This window comes from Eptatretus burgeri, chromosome 13, assembly GCF_056783735.1.
Source record: "Eptatretus burgeri isolate ZD-2024b chromosome 13, Ebu_testis_v1, whole genome shotgun sequence".
In the NCBI taxonomy this organism is placed as follows: Eukaryota; Metazoa; Chordata; class Myxini; order Myxiniformes; family Myxinidae; genus Eptatretus; species Eptatretus burgeri.
The window spans coordinates 52,491,754-52,517,558 of record NC_140973.1 but is presented as its reverse complement, the minus strand read 5'-3'; the positions used below and the strand labels follow the sequence as shown (position 1 = coordinate 52,517,558).

The window sequence follows — 25,805 nt, the reverse complement described above, 5'->3', positions numbered from 1 at the left end:
GGCTTCGGTCGTCCAAATGTCCAGGTTTGTGTTCGTGCGGAAGAGGGTAAAATAATGTTGGATTTTCACGTCCTCATGATAAAAGGAATGAATAACCGGGTCCCATTTGTGGTGAGGAGGTGTGGTTTCGGGCTTTGCACCGCCTGCGGGTGTTCTCGCATTTTCAAGGGAGATTCCGCTTCGCGAGACTTGGGAGGTTGAAGTGCATGTGACGTCATCCTGAGGGGGTAAACGTATATCCTTTATAAAGGCGTAAAGCAACGTGGATTGAAGAGAGGGAAAAAATAATAATAATTAATAGCGAATGTGAATGAATGCAAGAGATCTGTGTGGTGTGAAAGGTGTGTTTGTTTGTTTGTGTGTGTGTGTGTGTGTTTGTGTGCGCGCTTACAGATTACCGCAAAGGTGAAGCAGGTGAGGCCGAGTGGGCATGAAGTCCGAGAGTAGTCCCTGTCCCTGAGGGGTGTGTTGTTTATTTATTATTTATTTATCTCTTCCCGTTGCTCTCTCTTCTCTGTTCGTGTTTCCTTCGGCCTTGGCTATTCGAGCCGAACCTTCAACACTTTTACTTCAGCAGCGATCTCGAGGCAATTCCTGAGCGGGGTACGGCCACGGGGGAGGAGAGGGGCAGAGCGGGAAGGGACGAGGAACTGTTGCGGGACACGGTAGACCATGGGGGACACGACCACTGCGAGTCTCGCTGCTGGCGATTGCGGCAGGTCGGACGAGGTGAGTGCGGATTGCGGAGACGGTGCGTCCGTCGTACGACGACGTGGCTGTTTGTCTTCGAGAAACCTCTGTCTCTGTCTCCTCTGTCTCTGTCTCCTTTGTCTCTGTCTCCTCTGTCTCTGTCTCCTCTGTCTCTGTCTCCTCTGTCTCTGTCTCTGTCTCCTCTGTCTCTGTCTCCTCTGTCTCTGTTCGACGCTTCACCTCAGAGTGGAGCTTGTCGACGTGGTTTCCCGTTATGCTAATTCCCTTGTTATCCATGAAGAGATCCGTTGATGTGTCTGTCGTGCATCTGATGCATGTTCCAACTTACACGAGTGGTCCATTCAAATAGATATATTCAATATTTTAAAATTTCGTCGAAATTTTATATATATATATATATATATATATATATATATATATATATATATATATATATATATATATATATCGTGACTGCCTGATGGGTAAGATGAAGAAACGGACCCTGGGATTCCTCCTGGCGAAAGGTGCCAACAGCCCTCACTGAGCCTTGTGCTCCACCATCTCCAAGGGAACGAAATGTGTGTGAAGTTTGTGCACTCGGATTCGAATTTGGGCCCCATGTCCTTTTGGGTCTTCGGACCGAAGGTCTCGTACACCGTCGTGAGCTCTGAGCAGCTCAGAATGGACTTTATCTGCACGAAGAATATCGACCCGAGGCCTCCCTTCGATGCCAGGTTTGCATTTTGGTCTGTCCAACGCAGGTTGGTGATTCTCTCTCTCTCTCCCTCTCTCTCCTCTCTCTCCTCTCTCCCCTCTCTCCCCTCTCTCCCCTCTCTCCCCTCTCTCCCCTCTCTCCCCTCTCTCTCCTCTCTCTCCTCTCTCTCCTCTCTCTCTCTCTTCCCCCCCCCCCCTGGTTGCATCATTGGTTGGGACGCGGATATGCCGCTGATGCAGTGTCCCCCTTACCAGGACACTGGTGCTCATTTTGCCTACCTCGGAAGGATGACAGGCTGAGTCAACCTCCTAGTGTATTAATTCAGCAGCCAACGGGGCTTTAACTCAGGACCCTAGGATCCCAAGCCACCACCCTAACCATTAAGCCAACACCAGGCTAGGTTTGTGATTCCTAGCTCTGGATTCTGCACCTCTTCCAGGGGTTGGCCAAAGAAGCCTGGTGGGCTGTGTGGAGTCAAAAGCTGATCATCGCAGTGGGATGTATTGAGAGCATCGTATTTTCCTGTATCGATAGACGGGTTCCAGATAGCTGATCAATGACTTATTTGTATGCAGCTCTGCAGAGATGGATGCCTTTTATAAGTATGGTGTACTTGCTGCACAAGGTAGCATCGTCCATAATATTTTAAAGGAATATCCATCGAAGTTGATTGGTTATTGATGTGCACAAACAGTAAGGTTTGTCTGTCTTGTACAGCAGCTTCAAGAGAGGGATGTTGAGACGTAATTCCATGAAGAGCAACCCGTTGTTTCTGGTTGCGGATAAAAACCTCATGACCGTTCATCGAGGGCCTTCTGAATACCATTAGCAAACGGCTTGGAAAATGAAACTAGGTACTAAGAGCATGGAAGGCTCGAGAGATGGTCTTGATCTCTCGTTTAAGATTAAGATTATCCATCCATTGTCAAGTTGAAAGGGGCAACATGTCCATGGTGGACAAGCCACAACCTGGTGTTGGATTAGCGGTTAGGGTGGTGGCTTGGGATCCTAGTGTCCTGAGTTCAAGTCCCGTTTTGTCCGCTGAATTCACACCAAGGGGTTGACGCAGCCTGTCATCCTTCCAAGGTCGGCGAAATGAGTACCAGTGTAGCAGCCAAAAGGCTGCACACGGAGGTAAGAGGTATCAACGGATTTATTTCAAAATCTAGTGTTTGTGTGGTGCAGGCATGATGGGCTGAATGGCGTCAGGTCAGGTCAGATATGGGAGCTTGTGCCAGAACAGCGCGTCGCTGTGTCCACTCTCCACCGGTACTCCAGGGGCCTCCTCCTGGCCATCCCCCTGGCAGATGCCTGGCCCATACCCATCTCCTTGAGATGCCGGTCAACCTGCTGCAACCACGAGGCACGAAGTCAGCCCATTGGCCTCTTCCACTCACGAGACTCCCTCGCTGAGAGAACTTGGTGAGCAGGATCAGCGTCAGGAAAACGAGCCACATGTCCATACAGCCGCAACTGACGCTCACGGACTATGCTGGTAACAAATCTCATCCGAGTCTCTCTCAGAAACCGCTCGTTGGACACAAAATCCGACCAGCGATAGCCAATGATTCTCCGAAGAGACCTGGAACCAAAAGAATTAAGTCTGTCTCAGATCCTTGGTCAGAGTCCAAGTCTCGCATCCAGAGAGCAAGACTGGAAGCACCAAGTGTTCTGCCTCTCCGGTCTGGACTGGATAGCATACAGCTAACCCCCATCCGCCAATGAACGTAACGTCTAACAACCATGCTGAGGCTTAGAGTTCTTTATTCTTGACGAATGGTATGAATTGTGATAATCGACTGTTGTTGGCCACAGTCTGGCACAAAAAGCATTTTTCATCGCAGCGGGCAAAAAAAACCACATGGCAAGGCGACATTTTTAACACAGCGTCTCCTGGCTCACGGTAGGCGAAGCCACAGGGAAGCGACAACAATGAATACGCATGACTAGTCAACCGGCACAGTGTGGCGGCACACCAAGGACCTGAAGACTTGGACTTTCGTCCTTCCACACAGGTACCGGCAGCGCCACATCCCATGATCCAGTGAATCCATGACTCCCCAGGCCTGACCCAGATGTCTATTGACCTCTGACTCACAGCCAGTAGAGACATGAATGTCACTGCCAAGGTAAGTGAATCTCTCCGTCACCTCAACATCCTCACCACAAACAAACAGACACAGACAGGACAGCAGCATCCAAGATGTCATTGAAAGCCTGGATCTTAGTTGGCCTCCTCTTGTGCATAAAAATTCCTTGTAAATTTCTTGTGGCCGAGGCAGAAGCTTAACTGCTGACCAGAGGTTCGAGATGAAGAGATTATGCCTGAGGCCTGCAGCAATGATAGCTTCCATTATTTTCGCTTTTGATGGGACAAGGCCAACTGGTTGGTTGTTAATTGGATCGGACTGGGAGTTCTTGTTGTGGGAATAACATTATGTGCAATTATCAACTTTTTATTTTTCCCCGAGCTTGACCTCGATTTTAATTTTGCTTCCTTGTTATTGACAAATATTCTAATGTTCAACAGCAGTTTTTGAATCGTATGCATTTGCAGAAGCCTCTGCAGAGTGGTGGCTGGAATACCACGGCTGAAGGAATGGATGGATATGGTCCAGCAGCTTTCCTGCCAACGGGGATGACTGTGGTGGGACTGGGTGACGGCTCTGAGTCCGATGCAGCACCCAGGGGTGAGCAGCTTTGTGAATGGACGATTAGTAATTGAACTGCAAATTAAATCTCAGCCTTCTCATTTCTGTTATAATCTACATCCTGCTTACTTTACTGATATTATTGGATTGCCATTCCAGGAAGAGACCCTCCTTGGTCTTTTGACCCTTTTGAGACCAACTTGGTTTGTGGGATGGGTTGATTCAAAAAATATAAAATTGCACAGTACAATGGTCTTGAAAGTTATTGGAACCAAGAGCCAATATTAGGTCACAGTGTGATTTTCAAAGTTATTGGAGACAAAATTAGTCATGGAAATGCTTTCTGGGGAATTGTGGAGCCGTATCGTTTCGAGCCTCGTGTGCAAGCAATTCAGAGGAAGAAGGTGGAAGTGTTATGGAAGATGAAAACACTGGTCACATGAGCACCTCAGCTGAGTAGGGTTTGATTTTTCTATTTCATTACTGGTTTTTAAGGGAAGGATTTTGTATCAATTTATAAATCGGTTTATATATTATATTGTTACGAATCTGGAAGCCATTTGCACACAGACAGACAGCAGTCCCTAAGCTTAGTTATTTCGATAAGTATGTGTTTATAGTTGGAATCCATCCCCTATGTCTAATGGGAATTTCGTGTGTGTGCTGTGAATTATTTTATAGTCAGGTTTTATACATCTACAACAACAGCACCGTCCTTCACTCAACCCAGTCGCCATTGCCCACATGTTTTTGGCTGAGGGCGTGAGCGGAGCTTCCATCGCTTCGGATCGAGGCTCCGCTCTGAGTAGGGGCATAGAGCGTTTCCTCCAGCCAATGAGTGAAGGGCGAACAGCGCACGCGCGCCCCAGCCAATGGGAGGCCAGCGTGCCGAAAACTACTACGGAGCCACTTCGGGGGGCGTGCCTCCGAGATTCCTCGACACCCCCCGAGACGCCTCATCCAATCCGGAGGCGAGTCCCTCAGAGCAGTTCCCTCGACCCACGGGGGAGGGGAAGGATAAGAGGAGGTGGCGAGCCGGGAGGAAAGAACGTTCGCCCCGTCGTAAGAGAGGGAAAAAGAAAGAGAGGAAGCCTCGTTTTGCCTGCTGGTGTTTTCGTCTGGTCCGTTCCCGTGCTGGCTGGCGTCCGTTGCGTCGTTCCTGGTCCCTGGTGCTTGGTGCTGCGTTGTTGGCGGCGGGTTCGAGTCCTGCCACCGGACAAGCTCGACCAGACCACACGAGGCGGGAAGGTACCCTGGCTAGGCTCTACCGAATAAAGACCCACGGTGTGTGTGTGTGTGTGTGTGTGTGTGTGTGTGTGTGTGTGTGTGTGTGTGTGTGTGTGTGTGTGTGTGTGTGTGTGTGTGTGTGTGTGTGTGTGTGTGTGTGTGTCCGTGGGCCTCGTCTGTTAAGTAGAAACTGTCTAAGTGCCCGGTGTTCATTGTACATTACATTTCTTTATTCGGATAACTCTGCTCTTTGTGTGCTTCCCTCCCCGATTATTGTTTGTAATAAACCCCTGTTAAATGTACCAGCTCGTTTTCTGTGCTTTCTCTCATTGACCCAGCACGGTGCGTATTGAGAATTACTGAGGCCGTCGTTGCCGTAAATTGTTCATTTGGTCCGGCGCGGCTTTGGTAACTTCCGCTCGGTTACGCCGGATCCGAGTCTGTAACAGCGACTCGGTTCGGTCAAAGTCGGCTGAGGGTGTGGTTTCCCCGGTAGCTAGACTGCGTGGTTATTTAGGTATTTTGGAGATCGAGACAATTAACCCTACACCACGCGGTCGAAATATTGGCGTCTACGGTCCGCTAAGGGACCCGTGACCTTTGGAGTTATCGGAGAGTCACGACCTAAATTCCGGGTGTTCAGTTGGAGACGGCTCTACTGATCCACCTAGTGGTCATTTATCGCCACCGAACCCTGGCCCACAACAATATTACTCAAGCAGAAATGCTCATCATCGCCCAACAGCCAACACCGTGGACAAAATGGGCAGCAAATGCTTTCTCCCTCCGTCACAGGCTGATCAGGTGTCTTGAATGTTACGGGATCATCCCGTTTTCATACTTTCTCCAGACGCCATTTGTGCCCGTGCCATGTCCCACTGCCATGTCTGTGAGGTGTCGATGTCCCTCCCCAGTGGATGGGGGGGGGGTTGTGGATGTAGAAGAAGTGGGGTGGTGGTGGGTATTATTAGGGTCATGGTTGTGGGGGTATTGTGGAAGGAACCCTGAAAGTTTAAATGTCCTTGGTCAAATCCTCTTGGAGGAGGAGATGATTATAATGCATACAGTACATACTTTCTCTCCACTATAGACGCTGGTTTATTTGACTTGGAGAAATTTGTGTTTATTATTATCAGTAATTATTTTCAAGTGCTCTTGTGGTAATTGGGTAATGGCAACAGGTGTTTGATTTACCGCTCAAATCGTCCATGTACATGTGGTAGCTGGGTGGAGATGGTGCTAGTTTCGAGTGATGGCTGTTTCTTCCCCTTAATCATGGGGATGGAATTGTCCCTCATTTGTGGCGGGTAACCACAAGATCTAGTCATCTCTGTTGGTTCATAACCGTTTTCTGTAAAATGTTCTGAACAAAAAACTGAACATTTTGTCTGCCCAATCCACACTCGGGTATTTCAGACAAACCTCATCCAATTTCTGGCAATTGGTAGAGTATGAACCCATCTTGGTTTGTATTGCTGTACAAGCAGCAAGGATGCATGGACTCAGCATATTTGTGGAAAATCGGAAATTATTCACCGTTTGTTAAATCTTCCCACAATGTAACCCGTACATTTTATGGATCTGGTACTCCAATTCCGGGTGCGACGTCATGCCTAATCTGAAGAAGAAGATTTCGACTTTTAATTGCAAATTTACTCACTTTATAATTTGGAAATTGGAAGAAGATTCATCATACCTATTTTTTATGGTACGAGGGGATAGATTAGCGTCGAGGTTGTCTGAGTGTTTGGGTTACCCTTTCAGTAACGATTGCAGTCAGTCAGACAGACAGACAATCAACAAATTGCATATTTTAGTATGATGTCTGGATGCCCGAGGTAGCTCCCCTCCCACTCCCCCTCGTAGTCTTCTTGCCTCCGACCCCTGGGTCTGCAACAATATTTAGATATATACATATATTTATTTAGTTATTGATATTGATATTGTGATTCTTCACCATTGAGAGGTCGGGTGAAAAAACGATATATAGCACGATATCTCAAAAAGTTGTGGATGGATTCGGACGAAACTTTGTGGACATGTTGATTGTGTAGCAAGGATGAATTGATTAGGTTTTGGTGAAGATCTAGAAACGAGAACTTTTTTTTTAAGTGATTCCTCACCATTGAGAGATAGTGGCCAAAAACGTAGCTTCAAATTGTATCTGTTTGCAAAGTTTCAGCTTTCTAGCCCACCTAGAAAGTACTAAACATTTATATGTGAGTGGTAAGGAGCTTTGCATGTTTGGTGGATAGTCTCATGGATATACCTTTTGGAATTTCCAACTTGTTCTTTTGATGCAAAAAATGGCATTTTGTGCCTTTTGGGTGGAATTGGTGCTGTGGTTGAACAATCCTCATTGCTAATCTGATGTAGGAACTGCATTTTACATTTTGCAGTTTCTACTTGCCAATCTTGATGCCAAAGTCTCTTCAGCCAAAATCTCTTCATCCAGGAACATTGTTGGTATTTGAGCATCCGTCCTGGTTCACATTTGTTTTTTTTTTAATTTTCAATTATGCATCATTCTTGCCATGTAGACCAAGAGGCAAATGTCTTTGGATCTGTTTCCACGACGGAACAGCTCAGTGTCGATGCTCCGTGGAAAATCTACGCCTCCAGCACGTTGGAATTGTTGCGCAGTTGGAGTATCAATACCTACAAGGTGAAATTTTGCTGGATTTCTAGCCGTTATGTTTTAGGATTTGCTCTGTGGAAATGGTGTGCAGCAGAACACTTCAAATCTATGATTTCCATGAATTAGTCCATTTCTGTGGCACTGTAGTTCGAATGTCATCACGTGAACACTTCGTTCTCTTTGTAGTGCACAAGGCAGTTGGTGTGGGAACATTTGGGTCGAGGCTCCCGTACAGTTGAGCCTGAACTGTTGGGTCGCATTCAGCTGCTTCAGGAAAGTCAGCGGCGCTATCGCAGCTTGTTGCGTACGGCACGTGCTCTACACACGCATTTCCAGCAAACCCTGCATGCCCAATGTGCCCTTGCAGATGCTTTTGCAGACTTGGCACGTAAAGGGGATGAGCTACAGGTAAGGTTCATTGTGGAAAGGTAAAAGTGTGACCTCTGGTTAAAAATATATCACAATAAAGAGCTGATTATGGTATTTGGGGAATGCAAAGTGGCCATTATCACTTGCACATTATTGTCAATGTCACATTTAACTGCTGGTCTGACATAGTTTCTTCTGAAGGATTTGTTGAAGATTTTGGGAATTTGAGGTTTGAATTCTCTCTCTTCAAGCATGTCATTTCAAAAGCAATATGTTTTGCTCTGCAGTTTGAGAATGCCAAATAATAAAGGATGAATGTGTGGATGCGGTTTTATTGTGGAAGGAGAGGAATGCTGATGAGTATAACTGGGATTTGGGATTTGGTCCCCAGGAGGAGTTCTCCTTTAACGCTGAAACTCAGAGATTACTGCAACGCAACGGAGATGTGCTTTTGGGAGCAATGGATGTGTTCCTGACGAGCTTGAACACCTTGGTGAACAAGACCATGGTAGACACCCTGATGACTGTTGGCCAGTATGAGGCAAGCAGGTGTGTCTCACTTTGCAAATGGTGAAAATGTATACCAAATGGGTGTGGTATGCAATGAGATGCAGTGTCCTGTGTCCTGCAAAAGTATTCACCCCCCCCTCCAAAGTTTTCACATTTTGATGGTGATTTAATTGTCAAATTTAACATGTATAGTCTTCACAAACTACTCCAAAGTGAATAAGTTTGATTAACAGAGAAAATAAGGTGATTCTCAGTTGTATAAGAATTCAACCCCTTTGCCTAATTAATCTGAAACCACGTCAGGAGCAAATTATTTGTTTGAAAGGTTGCAAAAACAGTGATAGGTTTCACTTGTATGTAATCAGTGGTTTAACTTTAAAATTAAACTCCACACTTATCTGGGTAGTTTTAAAGTGCAACTCACTTGGTCAACCAATAAGGCAAAAATGAAGACCAAGGAGCTTTTCAGAGAAGTCGGACATCAAGTGATGGCGAAGCTGTTAGCTTCACCATTCAGGAGAGGCTTATGAGAAGATTTCAGTCACTCATTATCCCTTTGAGTACAGTGAAATCCATAATTAAGACGGTGGAAGATGTATCGTACCACCCAGACAATACCCAGATCAGGTCGCCCATTCAAACTCTGCAGCCGGACAAGCAGGAAACTGGTTCAGGATGTCACTGTAAATCCACCAATGACTGAAAGATCTGCAAGGCTTTATGTCCGAGATGGGAGTCGTGACTTATCAATCAACAATATCCTGTTCCCTTCACAAAGCTGGCTTCTTTGGAATGGTGGCAAGAAAGAAGCCATTACTGAAGAAGACTCATCTAAAAGCTCGAATGGAGTTTGCGAAAAAATATTCTCAATGATACCGCAGGCATGTTGAGAAAGGTTTTGTGTTCAGACAAGACAACAATTGAACTTTTTGGTCGAGATTCAAAGCATTATGTGTGGCGCAAGCCTAACGCTGCACATCACCCAGTCAACACAATCACTACTGTCAAGTGTGGTGTTGGCAGTATCATGTTATTGGGGCTGTTGTTCATCGGCAGGACTGGCAAGTTTGCCAGGATAGAAGGGACAATGGCATGGTGCAAAGTACAGGAGAATCTTTGATGAAAACCTGTTTGGGTCAGCCATTAATCTGAACCTGGGTAGGAGATTCACATTTCAGCAGGACAATGATCTGAAGGACAAAGCAAAAGCCACACTGGAGTTGCTGAATAATAAGAAAATAAATGTTCTTGAGTGTCCCAGTCAAGTCCTGACTGAACTCAATTGAATATTAATGGCGAGACTTGAAGGTTGCAGTCCATCGACGATCCCCATCAAAGTTAGAAGAACCAGAGCAATTTTCACATGAAGATTGGACAAAGATTTCATCATCTCACTGTGCAATGCTGGTAGATACATCCCCCAAAAAAGACTCTTAGCAGTCATTGCTGCAAAGGTTGCTTCCACCGTACTGACCTAAGGGGCTGAATACTTTTGCAACCAGTGAATTTTGATTTGTACATGTTTTTTGCAAGTATTCCTGACCTATATCTCTTTCAACTCTAAGTGTTTAGTTTCATCAATTCAGTTAAAGTAGAAATGTTAATTTGGAAAAAAAAAAAAGTAATTTTTTTTTAACTTATTTTGTAATTCATTTAAATGTGACATTATTTGTAGGGGGTGAACACTTTTACAGGCCACTGTGTATATGTATATATTGTCGACAAATTAATGGCAACCACGCAATGTTATTGACAAATTTTCTTGATAATTTGGAGTGGTGTAAATGAGGTTGTTGATCCCAAGAGCGGCGTGGATGTGGCTGGTGAGCCCAAAAGCTGTGTTGATATTGTTGTGGTTACCAAATTCGCAAACCACCATTCAGGTCCCTTAGGTGAGGTATCTCGGTAAGTACATGTGTAGTTAGGCCCAAATCCGTTGTCTAGTGGGAATACATGTCATTTATGCGAGCTGCGACTCTTCAGGATAGCCGTTTTTCTTTTACTATCTTTATTTTGGACCAACCGCCATGATTACCACCACAACCACAACATCAACCACCAACCACAACGCCGCTTCACCACAACCGCCACGACCTTCCCGTCACACCTCGCAACCGTAGCATCGCCACCGTTCTTGCCCCGCTGTGGGTACCAGTGTTGGACTCGTGCAGGGTGCGCGCCGAACAGCGTGTACAAAATCACGGATTTTGTGCTTCAAAAACGGATCAAAAACGACACACGCCCACTTTTTGCCGTCCAATCGGTGAGCGAGGGGCGATTTGGCCCCGCCTCCAGGACGATCGATATATGCAAATTTGTGGATCAAAAAGCCTTCACGCCCACTTTTTCTCGGGCCAATGGGGAGCGAGGTGAAAGGTCAAAGGGAGGGGGTCAAAGGCGAAGCTACGGGGGGATAAAAGGACCGTGTTCGTCAGTCGAGAAGGGGAGAGTCCAAAGAAGAGTCCAGAGTCGGAGAGTCCCGAGGCGGAGAGGCGGAGAGTAGGAGAGTCGGAAGCAGAGGGTCAAGACTTCGCGGGCGGTGGAGCTGCTCGTCGTGTGCGGAACGGAGGGGACGGAGCTGTGGAAAGGCGGCGACACCAGACGAGGGGGTGCTCGCGTCGTGCAGGAAGCTGCACCCGAGGGAGGCCGACAGCGCGACCTGGCCGAGGTGGAGACGCTCGTCGCACATAATAAAGATCCTCTATACCCCGAGCATCAGCAACCCCTCCTGTTTCCCCCCGCGCTGAGATAGTGCGACCAAGGGGGCCCCTTTCCCACCCCCTGCCAGACACTGTCCGCGAGGTCCGCGGAGTTGGGGCGCCATCGCCGCTCCGCGTCTCATCACCAGACGGGTAGGCGCGACCCGGTCTCGGCCTCAGGCCCGCCTCATCCTTGAGGGTATTTCTTTTCCTTGGTTTTGGGTATGTGTTGTCGGCGCCGTCTGTGAGGTAGAATTGTATAAGTGTTGCCGTGTGCTCGGTAGTCGGTATTAGCTCTGCATTGTGTTTTCGCTTTTATATTTGCTTTTTGTGTAAATTGCATTGTGTCTTTTCTGTGTGCTTTTGGTGGAATTGAATGTGTGCTTCCCGTGTGCCGCAAATAAATGTGCTTTGTGTTGAACTGTTTCCCGCTTCGCTTCGTCATTTCTCCCATTGAACCCTCATCTTGCTTCACGTAAAGGGTTGGTAGTGGGCTGAATACGCCCGATAATTAATCGAACCGTCGAGGTCGACGATAACACCGCTCGGTTATTCTGATAGTACGGAACGGGTCGCTTAAGTGGCCCGTGTCCGAAGTCGACCTGCGGCGAGGTGCGATCGCCCGGTCTACCCTCCGCGTGGGTACTTAGGTAGGTCGAATTTGGCGAGCAACCCTATCCCACGCGGGGGCTGATTGGCTCGATCGCGGTGAGACCGAAAGGTCCACCCGTGACTGGTTCCCGGCGTTAGTCCGAGAGGGTCACGACTGGATTGTCCGTCCGGTGGGCGACGTGCCGCGATTCGAGTTACGTGGCCGTCAGCACGCCGGCGGGCGCGAATCAGCAACACTGGTGTCAGGAGTGGGATACAAACTCATCGCCCTCCTCGCGGCACTGGTATCGGAGAACAGGAAAACAGGCTCTCCTGTCTCCAGCGAAATTCACGGGAATCGGTCCAGGGATGAGAGAAGCGACCCCCGATTCCCTCCAAATTACGAGCGAGTTAAATTAACCCTTCACGAGAAGCAAGATGGCGTCTCAAGGCGAGCGGGAGCCGGGGGTATTAGAAATGTATATGTGTAATAATGTAGAGTCCATGGTCCAGGATGGAATCCCCGTGCAGGAAATGTTGATTGTGCAGGAACACGGACTCGCCCAACTGAACCCAGGGCCCGAGGTGGGTGCGGCAGCGGCCGCGGTGTATGACACCTTCCCCCCCCCTCTCCACCAAGACCCTTCCCCAACCCCTGCCGAAACGGCTCACTCAAGCGCACCCGACGTGGCCCAGCTATGCGCCATGCTGGCGGCAATGACAAATGAAATAAAAAACGAAATGAAAAGCATGGGCAAGCAAATGAAAAAAGAAATGAAAGAACTACGGGGTGAGACGCAGAACATGGGCCGATGCCTGCAGGCGGGCATGAAGGCCGTGAGCAGGGAACTTAAAATGGCGACTCCACGTGTCGGAACAAACGAGCTGGAGGAATCGACGGTGACCAAAAGGGAAAAATTAAACGGGGAGACCAAAACGTGTGAGACGAGACACGAGGTGACGACAAAGGAAATAATAATAGTTGAGACACGGGAGATAGAGGGTGAATTGGACGGGGTAAGTGACGCACACACACACACGGAGGTAGTGGAGGATAATGGGGGTGAGCTCGCGGAGCGTGCAGGGACCCAGTGCGAGCACCTGGATGGCCTCCTCCAGGAACGAGGGGAGGGAGTCTGCCCCCTTGAGGCGAGTCACGACCAGGTGAGTTCGGTCGTGCTTTGCGAGATTGAGGGGAGGAGTGCTGTGGACAGGTGCACGGAGAGCTTGGGGGGTATAGAGGCCCCGGAGACCCTTGTGGGGACACAAATCCCCAGTGTGGTTGTCCCTGTGTGTGTGGTGCAAGGCGTGAGTGCGTCCCCGTGTGTGGAAGCGACCCCGTGTGTGAGTGGTGTGGTGGCGATGGTGCCGGAATACGTGCTTCCCAGCACGCCGTGTGTGGATGAGGCACCGTGTGTGGAAGAGGCCGTGTGTGTGAGTGAAACGGCCAGTGTGGATGAGGCACCGCGGGTTAGTGCCCCCGCGTGTGTGGGTGAGGAACCGTGTGTGGATGAGGCACGGAGTGTGGGTGAGGCACCGCGGGTGAGTGCCCCCGCGTGTGTGGATGAGGCACCGCGGTTGAGTGCCCCCGCGTGTATGAGTGAGGCACGGTGTGTGGATGAGGCACAGCGGTTGAGTGCCCCCGCGTGTGTGAGTAGTATGGTTTGTGTGAGTAGTGAGGCACGCGTGAGTGAACGGCCGAGTGCAAGGGAAACCGTGTGTGTGAGAGAGCGGTATGTGAGGGAGATGTCGGTTGGCATGCGGGAGCACGCAGCCGCGTCTCCCGGTGTGAATGTGATGGAGTGGACTGTGTGCGTCGTAACACGCAGGTATGCGTGTGTGGAATGGAGACGGAGACGGCGACAGAGGAGAGAAAGCCGAGTAGCGGCTGTAGTTGTTTCGAGGACCGTGCCGGGTTCACCCAGCAGTGAGCACGCGGTTCGTGCTGTGCAACGCACGAGACCGCCACGTGCTCGCTTGCGAGAGTGAAGTCCCGGTCCGGAAACGCACGCGGTGGATTTGCCGATCCCGCGGACGGACAAAGTTTAGGCAGGAAAATGGATTTGGACCGGACGGGTTCTCCACGCGATCGTGTGTGTTAAGCTCCAACGGGCAAAGCACATGTGTTCGCGTGGGGAACCCCTCGAGACGTGGGGCTTGTTTTTTTTTGCGCACGGTGACGTCATGGCTGCACGTGTGGTTGGAATCCGGCAGGAAGGGTATCTCTGCCGGATGGTAGCGTCCAAGGAGGGACGAGGAACACGGCAGCTGCATGACGTCACGGGCAGGTGTAAAGTGCGCGAGCTCTGAGTTGCCGCGCAGGTGCTGCGCATGAAAAAAAAAAAAAAAAAACAAGCCTCACTTTCGGGTGCACAGGATTCCTGGGCAAAGGGTGAAAGACCCCCTTGACACCCTGGGCACAGGATGGAAACTAGTTAGGGGGAAGGGTTAGCTTAGTTAGACCGACTTCATGGGGCAGGGGTAAGTCCTCATGGAGTCCGTGGAATGGATTAGTTAGAGGGATGATAGCGAGATTTAGGTTGGGAAATAAAATGAGTTGGGAGACAGAGACAGACTGGTGAATGTGTAGTGGGGACGTAGCTTAGCTACGTAGTGTTAAAAGGAACGTGCTATAGTTTAAGGGACGACGTGGGAGCACGAGTTAGTTAGGGGAGGTAGTTAGGAGGATGGCAGAGTTCAGCGGTGTGTGTGTTGAAGAGTTGGAGAGTTGTGAGGTGAGTACTTGGTGAGTGAGTGAGGCCAGCGGGTCTGTGTGAGTGGAGCGAATGGGGAATGCATGGTGCGATGAGTGATTGGGGGGAGGAGTGACTCCCGCCAAAGGGACCCCGGGGTCAGTATAAAGTGAGTTAGGGGGTTAGTCAAATTGAAAAATGGAGGTTGTTTTGTTGTTGGTGGGAAAGTAGGCTCGAGACCCATTTGGAGGGGTGCAGGAGCCCTGTTGACGGGCTTGGGAGCGTGGCTGCGAAAGGTGAGTATCGCTGGGTGGGTACCCCGGGCACCAGGCTAGTCGGCCGCGGTAGGCCATGGGCCCATGGGGGGCCGGGATAGAGTAGTGGGCACGGGTGCGCCTGCTTGGTGCGGGGGCCCGGGGCGCCATTAGCCGCGTGGGCAGTGTTGTGGGCACGGGTGACCCTCGGAAAGGGGCCCGGGAGGCCGGCCTGCCACGTGTGCGTTTCAGGGAGGTGCCATGGGGGGCACTCCCCGGTGTTAGGGAGCTGGTAGGCTCGGAGGCAGTGTAGTGCCCGGGGGTGCCATAGCGGGAGATTCGGCAGAGGGTCGTGCCTGCCAAAGGGAGCCACGTGTCCCAGCCAGGAGACCGTGTGAGGGCACGGAGAGAAAATTGGGGGGCGAGGCCTGAAATTGTGAGGACACCAACACAGGCGACGGGAATCTGGGTTGTTAGAACCAATAGTTTAAGCGAGAGGCGCTTGTTGAAGCCCCGGGGTAGTTTAACAGTTAATGGTTAGGGTAGATTAGGAGATGTACCCCTCCGCACCATCCATCCCCTCGCTGTCGTCGTGGGCCGCTGGACCCACTTTGGGTTAGATCGCCGAACTCTGGGGAGGCCATTCTGAGGCTTCGTTGGGCCTCGACACAGGACGTTAGCTCTCCCTTATTCCCCTCCGGGAAGGGAACGTAGGGGTTGGGAGTAGGCTAGGTGACAGGATAGGTTAGCCGAACAAGGATGATAAAGGGGGTTAGGGGACGATTTATAGTGGGGAAGTAAAAATAAAAACAACAAAAAAAATAAGTGGGGGCTAAATTGGTTTTTCACAAATTAAGGGAGTGGGTATGTACAGTGACAGGCAAAGGCGATAGGTTGGGAGGGAGACAGGTAGGTAGGTCCGAGCCCGCCTTCCAAGTGGCCAGCACCACCGCACTCCCTCCACCAACCTCCACTGAACGGCAACGGCTGGCCAGCTTCATCTGCTGGCTGTGTTACTTCAAGGCCTGTGCCGGCCCACTTGATCGGCAGCTGTTGTGTTGCTGCAAGGCCTGTGCCGGCCGGATCATCTGCAGCTGTGGTACTTCAAGGCCTGTGCCGGCCAATTCGTCTGCCGGCTGTGTTTGCCTGCAGCGGCCTTCTTCTGCGGGCTGTGTTTGCCTGCTCACCTTTGCCATGCCATGCCCACTGCCCAGGTTCACCAGCCCCGTTCAATTTTTGCTTTGCCCCCCCCTGTTCATTTCCATGTGCGCCAGGATCCGCAAGGCAACAGTTTGCAAGCTGCGAGAACTGCCCTGTTGGCAGCTACAACACGGGCCTGCAGTGGCGGCCCGTGCACCGTGTTTGCGTCCATCCATTCATGCATCCATTCCTTGTGCTCATTGCGTGTGCCGCTTGAGCTGGCACGGAGACTACGTTTGTGCAGCCCATGCACCGTTGTGGTTCACTGCATTCAGTTCAAACCGTTCATGCATCCATTCGTTGTGCTCATTGCGTGTGCCACTTGAGCTGGCACGGAGACTGCGTTTGTGCAGCCCATGCACCGTTGTGGTTCACTGCGTTCAGTTCAAAAGGGAAGGCCTTGGACTGCGTGTGAGCAGCCAGCCACGTTCCCTGTCACCTGCATTGTTTGAGCCAGAGACTGCATGCGAGCAGCCTGGCTCCCTGCTAACTGCTTTTCTTTTGCAGAGCTCATTGATCCTGGGCCATGGTTTAGTGTAAAATTTGTAAGTTAAGGTTAAGATGTACTGTAAATATGAGTGCGCCCCCGGCATGTCTGTCTAGCGCCGGCAATTTTATTTAAGTCGTCCGTGTGAGTGAATTTGTTTAGATAGTTACGCAGCCCTCAGGTTATTTATTTTGGGGACATGAATACCATGAATGTCGCACTCAGGGATCCGTAGGTAAAATGTACTAGGGGAAAACTACACATGATGGCACACGAAAATTTGACGACTCGGGACGAGTCTGTAAAAAGGGGAGGGGGTAGTGTTGTGGTTACCAAATTCGCAAACCACCATTCAGGTCCCTCAGGTGAGGTATCTCGGTAAGTACATGTGTAGTTAGGCCCAAACCCGTTGTCTAGTGGGAATACATGTCATTTATGCGAGCTGCGACTCTTCAGGATAGCCGTTTTTCTTTTACTATCTTTATTTTGGACCAACCGCCATGATTACCACCACAACCACAACATCAACCACCAACCACAACGCCGCTTCACCACAACCGCCACGACCTTCCCGTCACACCTCGCAACCGTAGCATCGCCACCGTTCTTGCCCCGCTGTGGTTACCGGTGTTGGACTCGTGCAGGGCGCGCGCCGAACAGCGTGTACAAAATCACGGATTTTGTGCTTCAAAAACGGATCAAAAACGACACACGCCCACTTTTTGCCGTCCAATCGGTGAGCGAGGGGCGATTTGGCCCCGCCTCCAGGACGATCGATATATGCAAATTTGTGGATCAAAAAGCCTTCACGCCCACTTTTTCTCGGGCCAATGGGGAGCGAGGTGAAAGGTCAAAGGGAGGGGGTCAAAGGCGAAGCTACGGGGGGATAAAAGGACCGTGTTCGTCAGTCGAGAAGGGGAGAGTCCAAAGAAGAGTCCAAAGAAGAGTCCAGAGTCGGAGAGTCCCGAGGCGGAGAGGCGGAGAGTAGGAGAGTCGGAAGCAGAGGGTCAAGACTTCGCGGGCGGTGGAGCTGCTCGTCGTGTGCGGAACGGAGGGGACGGAGCTGTGGAAAGGCGGCGACACCAGACGAGGGGGTGCTCGCGTCGTGCAGGAAGCTGCACCCGAGGGAGGCCGACAGCGCGACCTGGCCGAGGTGGAGACGCTCGTCGCACATAATAAAGATCCTCTATACCCCGAGCATCAGCAACCCCCTCCTGTTTCCCCCCGCGCTGAGATAGTGCGACCAAGGGGGCCCCTTTCCCACCCCCTGCCAGACACTGTCCGCGAGGTCCGCGGAGTTGGGGCGCCATCGCCGCTCCGCGTCTCATCACCAGACGGGTAGGCGCGACCCGGTCTCGGCCTCAGGCCCGCCTCATCCTTGAGGGTATTTCTTTTCCTTGGTTTTGGGTATGTGTTGTCGGCGCCGTCTGTGAGGTAGAATTGTATAAGTGTTGCCGTGTGCTCGGTAGTCGGTATTAGCTCTGCATTGTGTTTTCGCTTTTATATTTGCTTTTTGTGTAAATTGCATTGTGTCTTTTCTGTGTGCTTTTGGTGGAATTGAATGTGTGCTTCCCGTGTGCCGTGAATAAATGTGGTTTGTGTTGAACTGTTTCCCGCTTCGCTTCGTCATTTCTCCCATTGAACCCTCATCTTGCTTCACGTAAAGGGTTGGTAGTGGGCTGAATACGCCCGATAATTAATCGAACCGTCGAGGTCGACGATAACACCGCTCGGTTATTCTGATAGTACGGAACGGGTCGCTTAAGTGGCCCGTGTCCGAAGTCGACCTGCGGCGAGGTGCGATCGCCCGGTCTACCCTCCGCGTGGGTACTTAGGTAGGTCGAATTTGGCGAGCAACCCTATCCCACGCGGGGGCTGATTGGCTCGATCGCGGTGAGACCGAAAGGTCCACCCGTGACTGGTTCCCGGCGTTAGTCCGAGAGGGTCACGACTGGATTGTCCGTCCGGTGGGCGACGTGCCGCGATTCGAGTTACGTGGCCGTCAGCACGCCGGCGGGCGCGAATCAGCAACAATATCATCTTGGTCTTGGAGCTGTTTCATGATCGATTCTATTTTGGTGAAGATCTGGATCTGTGTCTTCACCAAAATCTAATCAATTTGTCCTTGTCACACACTCAACCTGTCCATGTTTCGTCTGAATCTGTCCATTACGTTTTGAGATATCATGCTCAGGCAGGGGTGAAAACATAAAAGCGGAAGTAACAAACAATATCGGGCCAGCCAAAGGTAAGTTACAAGTGCCTCTAACGTGTCCTCTTGATGAACAGCATTACCCACATATTACGAGACAATATGGGGACCCACAGACCATGCTGATAATAACGTATTTGCTGGTGGCACTAACATATCTGACTACTATGTTTCTATTTGGTTACCTACATAACTGCCAGTCAAGGTTTCAATAGTAATTGGACACAATGGTACAAAATATATTGATAACTCTAAACTCGTATTGCTTCAGCCATGCTTGGAAAAACATGGAATCGGCTGCACTGTAAATTGTAGTAAAAATCCGTCATCCAACTGGTGCTTGCAGTGTACAGTAAATTAGAGAGGACCCGTTAAGATTCCCATCTCACACATTGTTAATTATGCTGATAGTTTGTCGACGATGCACAAAGTGGGAGAGGGGGAGGCGGGACAGGAAACAAAGATTGTGTGTGTGTGTGTGCGTGTGTGCGTGTGTGCGTGCGTGCGTGCGCGCGCGCTGCGGTTCTGGAAACCACATGCCTTCAAGGCAATGGCATCCATCATGCAGTGGTCCCTAGACAGTTATTTCATTAATATATGTACAGTTAGACCTTTCCCTCATGTCTAATGGGTCAAACGGGATGAAGTGTGTTGTGTGGATGTTATAGTTAGGTCTGATTATATCTCTATCTTCATTCTAACACTTTTCCTCTTATTCCTGGAATAAATCAAAGGAGGCACTGCACTCAGACGGCCACCTGTAAAAGCTGCAGCCTACACCTACACTACAAGAATGCGTCTTCGCAAAAGCAAACGATAAACAACCTCACACCTGCCCTACAGGACATACGTGGCATGTTCATTTCAACCCATTTCTGAATCTAATAATTATATCTACTCTTTTCAACCCAAATCTACATGTAATAATTGTATCCAATCCTTTCCTTCAATTCATGACACAGATTAGGGCTGGCACCGTGCATAACACCGCCTGTGATAAATAACTGCATGCTCGATGACGGGCAGACCCAATTGCAGCCCCATGATCATCTATCATTGAACAGAACGGGGCACGAATAGCACACATCTTTGTTCGGGTCTGTGTGCTGGTTCACGGAGGTGTCTTACCGTCGGTCTTCGCTCACCACAATGGCCACAGATGTCTCCCATGGACGGCAGACATCCTCCCGCACCTCCGCCTCGATGCAGCTGCTACCAAGCAGAGGCATGCTGTGCGGCCTGGATCGCGAGGGCCGCATGGCATACGGACAAAGGAAGAACATTGATCAGTGCCAACCGCAGTGTGCTGAGGGTGCCCGAGCGGGCATGCGGGACCGGCGCGGCCCTCGGCCAGTCGTTGGAGCACAGCCCGGGAGTTCGGTGCAAGGCGATTCATATCGCGGGGTTCGGGGCGAGATTATTCCGCAGCTTGGACATGTCTTGCCAGATGTAAAGTAAGGCCGCTTCTGGCCATGACGGTCAGGTCGAGGGGTGGCCGAGGTCCAATGGCAGTGCCCAATTCGGGTGACGCATCGCTTTGGGGTGGCGCCCTGCCCTGCACCGCAGGGACTATAAAGGACGGATCACGAAGCCGTCCAGGGTTGTCGTGTGGTGGTCATCCTCATCTTCCTTGCCTGGCTTTGGATCGGTCTCTGCGTGTGCCTGCTGCCCCGTCTTCTTGACCCACTCGCCGCTGGCTCCACCCATCCGTCTGCTGTCTGCCACTCCACCCACTCGTTCTTGACTCCGCCTTCTCCACCCATTCACCGGTGACTCCACCCACTTGTCGCTGGCTCCACCCAAAATCCCTCCTTCACGCCTGACAGTCGCGCCCCTTCTCTGATTGGCGCAGACGCTTTGCTGCACTGTAGCCAAGCAGGAGACGATGGGGCAAATAATCCATGAGGGTTTGTTCAGCGGAGCATCCCCCCAAATCGTACTGAGTGGCACGGTCAGTCAATCGTGCAAAGTATTATTAGACCGTTAGCTTCATCTCCCCTTCTTTTTGGTGTGTGTGTGTGTGTGTGTGTGTGTGTGTGTGTGTGTGTGTGTGTGTGTGTGTGTGTGTGTGTGTGTGTGTGTGTGTGTGTGTGTGTGTGTGTGTGTGTGTGTGTGTGTGTGTGTGTGTGTGTCATGGTGCCTGTCCTCGCCTAAGTTAAGATTGCAGACGAATTGTATTGGGATAGGTCTGCTCTATGTCTGCTTTTGTAGGTTCCTTGTTTAATTGTCGCACCACACTTTTCTTTCTTTCTCTACTTACCCACAACAATAAATCTATTCACTGTGCCACATTTTTCCTTGCCTGCCTGTCAGAAATCCATATGTTGAAATGTTCAGCTTGTTTTTGTCTCTTCTTTCATTGATCCAGCATGGTTCATATCCTCGCCGAGCCGGGACTTTATTCCCAACGATCCGTTCCTTTTAGCCGGTACGTCCTTGGCAGTGCGCTCGGCTTCATCTGATCCGGTTCGGCCAAGGCGTACCGAGGGCATGTCCCCCGGGAATTACGTCACGTGATTATTTCTAGGTAACTGATATTAGACGGAGGACCCTAAGTCACGTGGTTGAGTTCTTGGTGTTCACGGTCAGTTTGCGACCCGCCGCGTCATGGAGTTATCCGTGTGCGACAGCCTGCGATTTCGGGGGGTCTAGTGGGAACCCGAAATAGCTTCCCTCCCTCATGGTCTTTTCACCCGACCCCTGGCCGCAACAATATATATATATATATATTTTTTTTTTACTCATTGTGATTATGCTTATTTTGCCTTCCTATCTTTGTTATCGCTATTGAAGCTGGAATAACACATACCAAGTGGCTTAATCAAGCACTCCATGAACAGTTAAATATACTTTAAAAAACGAAATGTTTAATTGTTACAAAATATATGTAAAACATTTGAGTAGTGACACCAAATAACCATATTATTGGCCAATGTTCTGAGATGCTGTATTGCTCAGATCTGATCAGAGGTGTCAAAATCCAACAAGAACTGATCAAGATAAGTCCTGGTGCATCCTTGACCATGACACAACTGCTGTGTGGGACACCAGGTCAACACCTGTTGGATTGGTTGAACGCACTCCCCTTCAGATCGAATAATACGTACAGCTAGACGCAGTCTCTATGCTCGCAACACTTGGCTTAGTGGTTTGAGCTTGGCACGCTGTTAAAGCTCCTCATTAGAGATATGTGTTGGCAAAATATCTTGAAGGCTGCTCTTTGTGTGCGTGCGTACGTGCGTGCCCAGTATCAATTTCCTGCTGAAAGGTCTTTGTCAACGCCTAAGTGTCTGCATTGTATAACAATACTGTTTCGACATTGGCATGAAATCATATATCTTGCTTCTAATTTGGTCAGGCAGAGCAGCAGTGTCCAATACTGGATTTGGACGCCACGACGTCACGTGTATTAGGAATGGAGCCACCCAAGTAAGCAAATTGCGTGCATCGTGGCAGTGCGCTCACAGCTCCAGCTTCATTACTTTTAGTGATTTGTATATCCAGGTCCAATGGCATAATCAGTAGCTCCGTCTTGGTGGTGTTGCTATGCATAATTACATCATCATGGGTGCACAGTCAGGACTATATGTGTTATCAACTCCCCATGGGGTACACAGGGTGATAATGATGTCATCGGTGAAGTATTCTAGCCAAAACTGGTTGAATCAAAATCCTTTTCTGAAACTTCATGTCTCTAATCTACGCCCCAATTTGAGTGAATTAAATTTATGACTTCGGTCACGTGGTCCGGTGTCCATATTGGATTGGTTAAAAAAAAAGAAAAAAGCGAGTTATGTTGTGTATCATGCATGATGACTGTGGTGTTATTGTAGGAACTTGCAAGTTGTTTTTGTACTCGCCAACAGAAATGTGGGTTCTTGTTATGACAAAATCATTGCAAATGGCTTGATATTGACACAGGGCAGTGCCTTCAGGGTAGAATGGATACTGTTGTGAGTTTGACTCACGATGTATGGAGTGCGTTTGTTTCACAACTTGAGATGACAGGTGGCATATAAATCTTGAGTCCTCTTGATTTGGAGCAAGTGTGCAAGGCTATCCAGAATGTCTGCCATTTTTCCCTCTTGTCTCATTTTCTTGGTCGTACACTCGGCCCTTTTGCTCTTGCTATAGGTTGGAGTATGATGCATTTCGGGCAGACTTGGAGAGTCTTTCCACACCGGGAGCAGGAACCGTGAATTCCCAACAGGAGGTGCAAAAGGCTCAACAATTGCAACAGGCTCGGGTGCGCGTGGAAACTCACTGGCGCAAGTATGAACAACTGCGCAGTGATGTAACTGTCAAACTCAACTTTCTGGAGGAGAACAAGGTGACATTCAACCTTTTGACTGGCCCTTTTCAAACCTATAATCATAAGCTGTTTTGATTTTTACGCGAGTGTGTGGAAAATGGGGATGAGGGGGAATGGAGGGAATATCAATTGAGCAGGCATGCTATCTATTGCACAATGGAACTCACATGTCCTTTGAACTTGCATAATTCCCTTTACCCATATGAGGCAAAGCATATTAGGCAAGTTTCCTTGCTCCAAACCCTGTTTAGCAAACGGTAAGTAGGAATATGGTTGTTCATTGGTGGATAGCATACCAGGTTAATGGTTCTGCCATTGCAGGTGATGTGGTCTGGTTTTAGATGATGTTTGATGTCAAGTAGTGTGGTTGCCGTGTGGGCAGAAATTCGCACCATAATCAAACTTGAACATCCAGATGTTCACCGAAATGTAAATGGCCACCGTCTGTTATAAAAAGGCACCCGATATGATTCGACACTTCAAACCTGTTTTGTATTGTGCGCAGGTGAAGGTGATGCAAAAACAGCTGCTGTTTTTCCGCAAGGCAACGGCGGCGTACTTTACGGGGAACCAGCAGGAGCTGGAGAGGGCTGCGCGTGAAGCGGGTGCACGCTTGGAGACCCCTGCCTCAATCAAGTCGCACAGTCAGGACCGCTAATGACCTTTCTTTTAGTTTGGAATAGGGGCATTCTGGGTATGTTTTTATTTGGAATCTTGATTGTAACATTCTATTTGGGAAATCTAGCTAATGGTTTCAAATAAGTAATTGCTCTTCCTGCTTTGGTATGGAGGCAATTGTGGCTTTGTTGCTTCTTATTGTCGTCCTGTTTTTATTTTTTTATTTTTTTATTTTTGGGGTTGTTTGTTTTTTTCCTTTTTCTTTTCTCACTTTACTTCCCCTTCGCCATTTTCCCTACTCCCCTTGTGGTGTATGTTACCCTCCCACCGTGTGTGTGTGTGTGTGTGTGTGTGTGTGTGTGTGTGTGTGTGTGTGTGTGTGTGTGTGTGTGTGTGTGTGTGTGTGTGTGTGTGTGTGTGTGTGTGTGTGTGTGTGTGTGTGTCCGATGAAATCTTCATTTTTTTTTTTACAGGGTATCATTTGGGATCATGATCCTGATTGCTAGGATGGAGCAAAACTAGTTTGGAAGAATTACCTTTTATCCTGTCCACTGTTCATTCTTTTCTACTCTTCAGCTTGTGATGCGACCACTGCTGTTTAAAAAGATTCCCCACAGTTCCTGAGCTACGGATCCTTCAGTGTTTGACTTTGACTTGGGTATATGAATGTTTGACTTGGGTATATGAGCCTTGTGGCTGAGTACCATCTCCTCAATCGTTGGTCATACCCCCTTGGAGGCCATGACGAGGAAACTGTGTTGTCCAGACTTGAGGAAGCTCGTGTCGAGTTGGTGTCTTGGGTTCAGCACTCGGGGCGATCGGAGACGAAACGCACGTGGCTCTGACATTTTGCAACTCTGGATTCTCGTATTGTTTCTGTTGCTGCAGTGGTGGGTAGTAGTGGGTAGTAGGCTTGAGAACGAGTAGCAACTGCTGAGTATTTGTATCTTGTAGTGCTGTGTAGTCTTTTTCAATTTTCAGGTGAAGTTTGTGATTTGTCCTTTGAAGGTGTTTTTATTTTGTTTCTTTGTTTTTATTATTTTCTTTACTTGTGGGAAATGCAGCACACCTGCTCAAAATTATTTGACGGAAGGCAGGTGACTAAGTTACTTGCTTATGAAATGGTTATCTTGATTGAATGAACCAGTCTGTAACTTTATTTTGTTACAATATACTTAATAAAGAGTAACAATCCAGACTTTTGCTTACTGTGTTTTTTGTAATGGCTGTTTGCATCTTATGCTCATTTCCCTACTTTTTAATTTTTTTTTCTTTCGTTAGGTGAGAGGAGGGGAGTAACTATATTGGCTCTGAAAGAATCAATTTTTTTCAATTTTTTTTTTGTTTTGTTATTTGTATCTGACTAATTGTATAATTGAAGCTCGAAAAAGGCCATTTGGCTCGTCTGTGGTATCTGCATTCGCAATAACCACTCGTGTATTCCAGGTACATGTACCTGTAATTGCATTGATTGAACCATCCTTTGTTACGTTTGCCTTTTGGGTGCATAAATTTCCATTGCATTTGTAATGAACATGCACAAATGGAGTTATAAATACAGTTTTTTTTTGTTTTTTTTTTGCAAAATAGTCATTTTCTCCCAATAAAGCTCTCCTGGGTGTCCTTTTAACCATTACACTGCCAAGGGCTACGTAAGCTTCTCAACTTTACTACCATTGACCTGTTAGTGTTCCCTTCCCCTCAACCCTTGGTTGTGGCATGAACTCTCGTGCAAATCAAATATCCTATGTTTGTCAGTTGTCTGCTAATGTCTCTGTCCTGTATGTAATCTGCTGACAAACTGCTTTGTAAAAAGGAAAAACTCAAACATCTTGTGATTTAGATCAGAAGCAAAAAGTGGCCTTTTTAAAATAAATAAATTTTTTAAATGTTTTTTTTTTTTTAAATTGCAATTTATTTCTAGTTTCAGACAACT

At 48.9% G+C, this 25,805-nt stretch overlaps 1 protein-coding gene across 10 annotated transcripts; it reads left to right on the top strand.

Annotated features, from left to right (window-relative positions):
• Positions 1–75: 75 nt before the first annotated feature.
• On the top strand, positions 76–25,067 carry LOC147014480 (arfaptin-2-like). 10 transcript variants are annotated; one of them, XM_085852455.1, is made up of 9 exons: positions 76–227; positions 549–729; positions 3,966–4,098; positions 7,827–7,951; positions 8,111–8,332; positions 8,685–8,842; positions 23,074–23,269; positions 23,757–23,895; positions 24,343–25,067. In XM_085852455.1, the coding sequence occupies exons 2-9, from the start codon at positions 673–675 to the stop codon at positions 24,360–24,362; spliced, it is 1,050 nt and encodes a 349-aa protein (XP_085708581.1). In that variant the 5' UTR covers positions 76–227; positions 549–672; the 3' UTR covers positions 24,363–25,067. The 10 variants fall into 10 exon arrangements, with proteins under 10 accessions (XP_085708581.1, XP_085708587.1, XP_085708585.1 ...); XM_085852461.1 differs by having other exon boundaries at positions 88–227; positions 578–729; XM_085852459.1 differs by having other exon boundaries at positions 88–227; positions 575–729.
• Positions 25,068–25,805: the final 738 nt, after the last annotated feature.

Bases quoted from the DNA above. Each gene is read 5' to 3' on its own strand.
- LOC147014480 (XM_085852455.1), top strand. From the start codon at position 673: ATGGGGGACACGACCACTGCGAGTCTCGCTGCTGGCGATTGCGGCAGG. The intron at 730-3,965 runs GTGAGTGCGGAT...ATGCATTTGCAG, and splicing joins ATTGCGGCAGGTCGGACGAG to AAGCCTCTGCAGAGTGGTGG. The intron at 23,896-24,342 runs GTCAGGACCGCT...TTTTTTTTACAG, and splicing joins TGCCTCAATCAAGTCGCACA to GGTATCATTTGGGATCATGA.